Source organism: Carlito syrichta, unplaced genomic scaffold, assembly GCF_000164805.1.
Source record: "Carlito syrichta isolate Samal-C Ts95f unplaced genomic scaffold, Tarsius_syrichta-2.0.1 Scaffold153633, whole genome shotgun sequence".
NCBI lineage: Eukaryota > Metazoa > Chordata > Mammalia > Primates > Tarsiidae > Carlito > Carlito syrichta.
The window spans coordinates 94,668-105,115 of NW_007097729.1; the positions used below are offsets into that span (position 1 = coordinate 94,668).

Consider the following 10,448-nt stretch of genomic DNA (forward strand, 5'->3'; position numbering starts at 1 on the left):
CCACCGGCGACGCGCGGCCGGCATCGCCCTCAGCGACCACTCGGCCAGCTCGTCTCTTGGGATGACACGAACCTGGCTACCGCAACAGGGTGGCCGACCGCATGGCCACAGGGCCTCCGAGGAGGGAGGGCCCCGCAGCCCCAGCCCCAGCGCGATCAGGAGCGGAGCGAGGAGCGCTCGGCTGCTGGGGCGCCCCGACCACACTGGGAACCTGAGAACCTCCCCCTGCACTGTCCACGCCAGACACCCTGAAGAACGCAGACCTAGCGAGCCCCGCCCTGCCATGTACCATCAATAAAGTCTCCTGTACCGGAAAAAAAAAGAAAGGAAAACGCACAGAGAATAACTAAAGCGCAAGTTGAATCCCCTTATCCAAAATGCTTAGGACCAGAAGAGCTTTGGAGTTTACATTATTTTTGGATTTTGGAATATTTGTGTTATCCTTACCGGCTGAGTGTCCCTAATACAAAAATTCAACATCTAGAGGTGAGTGGACTGCCTGAGCCCGCGGGTTCGAGACCCGCCTGGGCAGCGAGACCTCATCTCGACAATAAATAAAAAATCAGCCGAGCGTGGTAGCGCGCGCCTGTAATTCCTGCTACTCGGAAGGCGGAGGCGGAAGGATCGCCGGAGCCCAGCAGGCGAGGCTGCGGTGGCCAGGAGCGGCCACTGCACTCCAGTCTGGGCGACCGAGTGAGACTCCAACTCAAAAGAAAAAATTCAAAATCTGAACACTCCAATGAACTTTTTGTGAGTGCTCCAAAAAGTTTTAAATTCTGGAGCATCTCGGATTTCGAGTTTTCAGATTAGAGATACTCAACCTCATCTATTTTCAAATTTTTTGTGAATCCTTTCACTTTCCTGGACTTGTGAGGGGAGTGGTACTTGTAAAGTTATGAATCATTTTCTTTCTGTGTTCCCCAACCTCCCTAGAGCTTAAGCACAGATCTGAACCAACCATCATCACCACAGACATTATGAGATGTGAACAGAAGATCTCAAGAATAACCCAGTGATGATACCTTCAATCTCACTCTCAAGTTCTTTTTCAAAATTATTGTACGAAAGAATCAGTTACAGTAAGTAAAAAACTGCTGATCAAAGAAATGAAAACTTATTTTACCAATAAATTAAGATACATTTAGGAACTTCTAATAATTATTTCCTGAAGCCCCCCTTTAACTGCAAAGCAAGCATTACTTTATTGGAAAAAAATTTTTACTTCATTTGAAAGACCAGTCTGAAACATTTGGTGTTTCTGAAAAGGTTTTTAAAAGTATAAGATTATATGAATAAGCAGGAAATAAACTACTGAATTCATTACATTAAAGTAACAGAGTAGGAAAAAAACACAAATATCTTTATAACAAGACTATCTACCTAACCCAAAAAACAAATTATAAGAGCCCCATAAACTGATTTGCTATTTAACTGAAAAATCATAAATAATAAATGATTTCACAAGACTTACATTCAACTACAAATCTGCTTAACACAGATTTTGTATTTTTGCTACCAGTACAGTTTCTTCCACATAATATATATATGTGCCTACATACACAAGGGGGGATCCAAAAAAATCTGGAGTTATTTTTCAGTAGGTAGGCCTCTCATAGTACAGGCTTCCCTCGCTAGGCAAGTGCTCTAAGAACCCATCAGCATCAGCACGCCAGCTCGCACTGTTTTGGGAGGCTGCATTCGGCTTCAGTGAATTTTTCTGGAGATTCCCTCAGTGTGTTTGCCCATTTCATGATGGGTGATTTGCAAGCACACCTGTCTACACTTCACTAAGTATTCAGCAATTTTTGACCAAAAACCACTTGACCCCATGTCCCACCCTCCCTATTCACCCAATCTCACCCCGAGTGACTTTTTTTTGCATTTCTGGATGAAAAAAGTCCTCAAAGGGAAACATTTTGCCAATGTAGAAAAAGTGAAACCAAAAACAGCAGAAGCACTAAAAGGCATCAAAATGAACAAGTTCAGAAACTGCTTTAAGCAGTGGAAAAAGCGTCTCGATATGTGTATTACTGCATTAAGCAGAGAGTACTTTGAAGGTGACTAAAGTTTAAACATGTAAAAACAAATAAACAGTTTTCTACAAATAAATTCTGGACTTTTTGGGTTCCCCCTCGAGCGTGTGAGTGTGTAAACACCCACACACACAAATGTGCTCTCAGAACGAAACACATTCGTATGCAGGGAACTTACTATATATCAGAAATCTATATATGTATATGTAAAGTATATATCTCAGAAATACTTCAATCACAAGAATTTTAGCACCTGTCTTGGAAAATTTCTCTATATTTTAATTATGTTGGGTTTCCATGGTGGAAAAAGTACTTCCAGACTGAATTAAATGGCTACGGATTCAAAGGCTAGTAAAAGCACATCAAACTCCACTGATATCTGGTGGCTGAGAAAGCCGAGGCAGAAGGATTGCTTGAGGCCAGGAATTCAAGACAAGCCTGTGCAACATAGCAAGATGCCCCCACCCCCATCTCTACCAAAGAAAAAAAAGAAAAAAAAAATGTTTAAGCAAAGATGTAAAGCAACTAGTAGAAAAGTACAGAAGGTGCTAAAAGTGGTAGATACAGTAGCATCTGGAAGTTCAAGGATATAAAATAGAGTGTACTACCAGAACAAGCAAAAAGAGCAGCCAGGTGCCAGAGGAGGAAGATTCCCAAGACGCACATAAAAAGAAAAGAAGCAAACTCCTGGAGTCCTATCCTAATCAGAAATACTAAAAGGGAATGCTGTGCTTTTTATCTATGTCTCTTTCCTAGAAAGCACAGCCCTCAGTCAAAAGTAATAAACAAACTAGTAAGTGCTTCAAATATCTATAAGCTAGTTTCAGGTAGGAAACTCCCCTAAAGCCAATGTGAGAAACAAAAAGCTCCAATTCCCATAAAATTACCTTGTATAAAAATGAAGCATAAAGCAATTACCTCACAACCCAACTCCAAACATTAAAACATTTAAAACAACAAAGTGATGTCTTTCATCCACTGTAGCACTAAATGTCCATTGAACATTTTTTCTCCCCAAGTATAATAAATATCTTTCTGAAGTGACATAAATTACATAAATTTCAAATTTATACAAGAACAAAATAGTATATTAAAGGAAACTCAAAGTATTTACTAAAAAGAAAAACCACTTAAAACTATACATCAGTTTTTTATTCTTGGAAAAATGACCTTCCTTTTATTGACTGTACGTATTAGTTCTCATCACAAATATGTACTAGTTTTCGGATCAAGGCATCAGTCACAACTGTTCTTCAAATCAGTGGTGAATCTGGTATGCTCTTTAGATGAGATCTAACCAGAGAGCTACGTTTGGAAGATGTGAAATGAAAATAAGAAAGAAACTAAGTGTATCCTCTGTGAAAGGTCTTTTGGTTAAGGTACAAAACAAGACAGATTTTGTCCTTTGGTGGTAACAAGGTGTGGGGTGCATGTGCACACAAAGGAAGTAGGTTAGACCTTCCTGGCTCCAGTAGTTCTGGGGAGCTGAATGAATGGGAGAACAGGTAAAGCAAGTTCGAAGTTGCACTCATCTTTTAAGAGGAGGGCATAGGTGGCTTTTAGAACCAAAACAAGATTAATGTTTTCATTCGAAGTTGATTGTATTTTCTAAACATATGAAAGCACTTTGCTTTTCTTGGCAAGTAGCCAAGTTGCTCTTTAATATGTGGGGATCAATCAGCTATGCTAAGCAGAAATAGCTATGCATTTGGCCTGCAGGTGAACTGGGGTTTTAGAAGGAGACAGTAATAGTAACAGCAGCAGGAATCAGGGTGAATAACAACTGTGGAAAATGCGAGGGCAAGATGGATACAGACGAGATTCCACATACAACCCTCTCTCCACATACGAGTGGAGAACGCTTCTTCTGGATCAAACGTTTATTTTTTTGTTTTTTCCAAAACACCATCCTAACAATCCTCAATTTCATGGAATAGTAAAATCAAAGGACTCCCAAGAAATACTAAGTAGAATCACCTCAGTGTGCACTCTCAAGATTAACTTAATAGAGATATTGACACGTTTAGGGGGATCTAAAATGGGAATGTCCATAACATATAGTTGAAATAACTTTTGAAGACTCACCTGTAGGTTTGACTGAATAAAACCCAATGGCCTCTCCTTTCTTCCACAGAATCTTAGCATAATCAGTACTGCTATGACACAGGAATGGGACCTCATTTCTCTCCATTTCCTGTTTTCTATAAATAATGCGATTCAGCACATACAGAACCACTCTTTCCCCAAGAGTGCTCACCTACAAAGAGAGTCAAACACCAGGCACAACAGTTATAATATGCACCAATCCAGGGATGCTACTACCATCCTCCCTGCTCCCATACCTCATACTGGCATTTGAAGCACTTTGAAATACATTCAAAACAATCTGTAAAACGTTTTATCATCACAGAGAAAAGACAAATCATTCGTGCCCATTGCAGTCCTCTTCTAGAGACACACACTGTGCAAGGAACGCTGCCTCCAGCAAAATTCGAAAGCAGGCAGAACTGGTCCCCTCATACCACCTCCCAGCATCTCTTTCCACACTTGGTGTCTTCTTTCTGCTTCCAACTGCCCAGATCCAGCGTCTCCCTAACTGGAGCTTCTACTACTTCAATTCTTTTTCACCCCATTCCTGCCTCCACATTTAAAAAAAAAGGAAGCTTCGTGTTACACCCTGAAGACTTTAAGAACCTTATGTGACAAAGGGAGCCATAATTATGCTCTTGGGAAAAGAAATCTGTCTCATCTTTCCTGGATAAAACGTTCATTTAACAGCCCTGTCATGCTGCTAAGTGTAAGGAACGTGATACCCCCCATACACATCCCTCTTCCAGACTACATGAGAGAGGCCAGTGACACCAAGGAAGTCTAGTAAAAAAACACTCAGGGCAGTCATAAAAGAATGAAATCAGAGCCCCACTTCTCACCCACAAGACTGCATGGTCAAAGGGACCCCGCCAACACCCCAACTTTCTGACATCAAACAGGTTTTTCCCCAGAGATATCTTTCACTGCTAAAAACAAGAGTTCTATACATAAAGCCTATCCCCGCCACCCCCCAAGTTCCCTTCCATATACACCACATTTCAGGTATAGGGAGGCTTATAAAAATGAGTACTTGCTCAAAGTCATGTGTTTGTTAAGTATAGAAACGGCTACTCCTGCCTGTAACTTTACCAACCAATTTTCCTTACTGGCCAGGGTTTAACTACAATAGCGGTCCCCTTCACTAATTTCTCTACTTCTCAGGAGGGAATGTTGTTAAAAGTAATTAAGGCTGAAGGAGTCCAAACAGTTACAGTCTTATTTTTGGTTTTGACCCCTCCTCTCTTCCCAATCTGTATCTGTATTCATAGTTTCTTCACTTGAGTGGGAAAAGCCATAAACAACACCACAGTAAGATTTCTCCTTCTCCATCCTTTGACTTTCACTCCCAAATGTCCTCTATAATGTGCCAAATGTCAGTCATGTCTAAGCAGGATGTTTAGTTCCTTGATCCCTGTTCAGATTGTTTACTTCCTTGACATATACACTTCCTTTCGTAACCAGAATTGCTCCTGAGAAAAAGGCTTACTCCTTTATTGCTAACTATTCCTCCAATTTTATAGCTTTATGCGGGTTTTAAATTTTCTGTTCCCTTCATTTTTCTCTCAAAGTTCTTTATCAGACTGGCAGATCGCCAGGTATACACATTCTCCTAGTCCTTGGGAGATGGACCTACCACTTTGGAATCTCAGGGCACATTCGAGAATTAATACAATAACCAGAAGTAACAATATGCAGTGTATTATTCTCATATCCTCCTACCTTTTTCAAAGTTCCAAACTCAAGGGGAATAAATAAAAGCATTACAGTAATCTGAAAGTTTCTCATGTTCCTATCCTAGATTTCAAGATTTCTTGATGTGCTTTCCTTGTTTCTTTTGATTGATTCAATTGTCCACAAAAATGAACAGAAATAGCTGGCACTTTGCAAACTGACAAGTTTTTACAGACTTGGCCTATCCTAGAAGTGTTCTAAAGGAAGGATTCAGGGTATGTATATACTTACATTGACTCTATTCCTCTAAGCAGGGACTCTTCCTCTTAGGATTAATTAACAGGGATCCCTACACCTATTAATAAATCATATTGCTTCTCCAGAAAGTCAGTAAGAAGAAATCGAAGGCATCTCCACCAAGTCAAAGTTTCCTATCTCTCTACTTTTACTGAAAATCACACTCTCCCAGCCACCAAAGAGTTGATCACTTTTTTATTCTGCACTGCCCCAACTATTTTACGTCTTGGTTTCTGTGTATTTTACCCATCCTATTTATCCTCTAATAACCAGAGCATCAGCTATCTCTTAAACTCTTTTTACCTCTAGCATGAAAACAAGCTTCCCTCCTGGAACACACTTAAGTTGGCTGTCTCCTTCTGTAACCCTACAGAAACTGGAAGCTTGCTTTCTCCTGAACCTGGTCACTCTACTGTTTAGAACACTGTATAGACCACTTGAGGAGGCCTTGCTAATAAACACGTTTCCTGGTCACTCTCTCCTAGAAACAGAGGCTAAGCAGACACACTGAGAACTAGCTGTTCCTCTTCCAAATAAGAAAATCAGAACCTACAGTGGATAAAGGTAATCACAGCTCAACTAACCCAAAGGTATTCATTCTTCTTTACCTAATCCTCAGGTACTTTTAGAATCACATAAAATAAAGAAAGCTGAATGCCAGTATCATCATAAGAATGAAACTTGAGGGGGTTAATATAACCTAATTATATTAAAATGGGGAATAGTTCAATAACTTTAAAATCTATCACTGTTTATAGGAAACACTCATAAGAAATACTTCCAAAATTACAGAATTGTTACCTGCTTAAGCCCCTCTCTAGAAGGGACAGATGTTTTCACAATATCATCAATAGCCCACCACTGGTCGGCAAGGTAAAGTGCCACAGCTAAAACAGAATAAATGATCATTAATATTGAAGTCTTAAGTCTTAAAGTATGCAATATTACTGTTGGCAAGGCTTATATAGTCTTAAATATACTCATACTTTACAATACAGTATAGACTCACATTTTTTATTTCATCCATTAAACATTAAATTATAAACAACTGAGAATTACATTTTCCTAAAATTACAATTTGAAACAAGTTTTATGAAAAACAAATTCCTTCAGCACAGCTATCTTTTTAATATATTTCTAACAGTTTAGAGACAAATTTCTCAATTTACAAAAATAAAGCAAAAAAGAGACCTGTCAGTGAATCCTCAGGTGCAAAAAGAGCAAGAATTTTCTGGGTCTGATCTCCACCATAAAGAGGTACAAAGCCTACATTTGACAGGCTAATAGGAATCTGAAATGACAATTGATTAAAGATTAATGAAAAATTTGTCAAGAAAACACATGACAAAAACACCAATCTTTTACCAAAGTATTACACTCTTCTGACATTAATTCTATGGAAAACAGTGTGATGATTTCTAAAAGAACTAGAAATCGACCTTCCATAATACCCTGCAATTCCCCAATTGGGAATATACCTGGAGGAACTCAGATCATTCTACAAGAAAGATATCTGCACACACATGTTTATTGCAGCACTATTCACAACAGCAAAAACATGGAACCAACTGTGCTGCCCATCGAAACTAGAAAGGATAAAAATTTGTGGTGCATATACACAATGGAATATTTCGCAGCCATAAAGAAGGACAAACATACGGACTTCACAGCAACTTGGATGAACTAAGTGATCTATCACAGGAGCAGAGAACTGAGTACCATATGCTTTTGCTCACAAGTAGACCCTGAACACTTAACCATAATACTATAAGAAAGTGACTGGCAGTGGTGGGATACTGCTGGGCAGGGGAAGCGCATGACACAACAAGCGTCCCTGATCTCAAGCCAGGGAAAGTGGGGACCAAAGAAAGGCCCAAATTTTACCTGTACGATGTCCACTTGTATACCAAATCCTGAATTGTACCCCACATCTTTAAGATAAAATATTTTTTAAAAATTATACAGTTTCATTTCATAGGAGATAATATTTTTAGTTTTTTTTTAAAAAAATAATAAATCAGACAGACTTCCCTTTTGGAAGAATATTTTTGTCTTTGGGAAAAAAATGAAAATTAGTTTCAGTTAGTATTACTGTGCTCTAGTCACATGTCTGAATAAAAACAAAAGCCCTGACATAGCCCATAGAGTCGTTTAAAAAACAACTATACTTTGTCATCTGTTATTTAGACTACTTAGGGGCTTAAAGTTTTAAAAAAAGCATCTAGGCAAATTTATTTTCCCCCAAGATACATGTTATTTATGTGCTTTAACAGTTTTGTCTTCATTAATCCAACACTAATTCCCCATTGGAGACAAAATTACAGTTCAGAGAATTATTGGGGCTGGGGAAGATTTAAAAATTTTTAAAATCATCATTTCCAGAACAAAAATGTGAGGCCTGGAGAGGTTAAGGAATTTGTCCACTTCAGGTAACAGCAGAATTCTATTAATTCCAAGTCTAATGATCTTTCTATCACAATATATCATGGCTAACTGATTAGGAACTTTGATTTTACTATTTTAGAAAACGGAAGAAAAGATCAATAACATAAAAGTGTATAATTTAATGTTTGGCTAACTTTTTTTAATTAAAAAAATTTCTACTCACAAATTCCAAATACAAAGTAAATTTGAGTTAGCTCAAAAAAACTTCTAAAAAAACAGTTTTAGTAAAACTGGTGAGCATCTCACATATAATTTTAAAGACAAACACAAATATTAAGCAATAACCTATGAAGTTTCAAGTTTGTCTTATTAAAAACTTATCATGGCCAGGCACGGTCATGCCTGTAATCCCAGCACTTTGGGAGGCAGAGGTGAGAGGATTGCCTGAGCCCAGGGGTTCGAGACCAGCCTAGGCAACTTGGCAAGACTTCATCTCTACAATAAATAAAAAAATTAGCTGAGCATGGTGACATGCGCCTGTAGTTTCAGCTACCTGAAAGACTGAGGTGGAAGGATCACCTGAGCTCAGCAGGTCGAGGTTGCAGTGGCCATGAGTGTGCCACTGCACTCCAGCTGGGTGACAGAGTGAGACACAGACACACACACACACAAAAAAAATTGATTATGCCACTCTGAATCAACCAGTATTTTCAACCATTTTACTAAATAGATTTCTGAAAAAGATTCCAAAGGAGAAGGCTAACACTTAAAAATGACTTTAAAAAAAAGATATTGGCCGGGCATGGTGGCTCAGCCTGTAATCTCAGCACTTTGGGAGGCCGAAGCGAGAGGACTGCCTGAGCTCGGGGACTGGAGACCAGCCTGGACAATGATACCCTGTCTCTTCAATAAATCACACAAAAAAAACTAGTCAGGCGTGGTGGCGTTTGGTGACGTGCGGTGGCATGCGTCTGGGAAGGCTGAGGCAGAAGGATCGCCTAAGCCCAGCAGGTCAAGGGTGTGGTGGCCGTAGTGTTCCACTGCACTCCAGCCTGGGGGACAAGAGTGAGACTCCAACTCAGGGAAAAAAAAAGATATTGATTTCTTGCATTAACCAGTCTGAGAAGATGGATAACATCACTGAACACCTTACCGTAATATCGAGAAGAGAAAAGCACTCAGGATTTTCAGGGTCCCCACACCTTAAATCTGACATATAATCTTCAGCAGAATTTTCCAGTTCCTCATGACTGCAATTATCCAGCATATCCACAGGGAATGCCATCCTCTTTAACAAACAACACAGAACAAAACATTTCAGAATATGAAATGGCATCTTCCTTTACTCATAGAAAAAAATTTTATTCTAATATTGCCAAATTTATTGTAATAAGACTTTTCTATTTCACTACGCCAAGACAGACTACAACTTAAACCTGCATGTCAAAAAGAAAATTTTAAAACATTATTCACTGGTATTAAAACAAACAATGAAATAGGAACTAATACATACTTCCATAAATGATAAAAATATTTATATAGATATGGGACATACCTGTATGTGCATACACATGAATATATACAACTAACTATATCATCATAAACCATGCAACATAAATATAATCACTGTAAAAGGACACAGGGAACTTTTTGGAATGAAGAGAATGTTCTACTTGGATTGTGGTGATGGCTGCACAACTCTATAAGCTTACTAAAAAAAAAAAAATCAACCCTATACATTTACTGAAAAAAACTGGATTGTCAAGTTGCAATGAGTTAATGTATAAATTGTATTTCTTGTATATAGTGGTTTAAAAAAAAACAGCACTTTTCATTTTTTTTTTTTTTTGAGTTGGAGTCTCACTCGGTCGCCCAGACCGGAGTGCAGTGGCTGCTCCCGGCCACCGCAGCCTCGCCTGCTGGACTCCGGGGATCCTTCCGCCTCAGCCTTTCTCAGCCTTCTGAGTAGCT

General features: G+C 39.0%; 1 protein-coding gene across 2 annotated transcripts in view; it reads right to left on the reverse strand.

The window, feature by feature from the left end:
* Positions 1 to 9,762, reverse strand: part of FAM169A (family with sequence similarity 169 member A) — a 53,211-nt gene extending 43,449 nt beyond the window's left edge. For both annotated transcript variants that reach the window (XM_008050739.1, XM_008050738.1), the window contains exons 1-4: positions 9,631 to 9,762; positions 7,284 to 7,383; positions 6,894 to 6,979; positions 4,119 to 4,290 (exon numbers count right to left, since the gene is read on the reverse strand). In XM_008050739.1, the coding sequence (XP_008048930.1) occupies positions 4,119 to 4,290; positions 6,894 to 6,979; positions 7,284 to 7,383; positions 9,631 to 9,762 (490 nt within the window). The remainder of the gene's footprint in view (positions 1 to 4,118; positions 4,291 to 6,893; positions 6,980 to 7,283; positions 7,384 to 9,630) is intronic.
* Between the last annotated feature and the right edge of the window lie 686 nt (positions 9,763 to 10,448).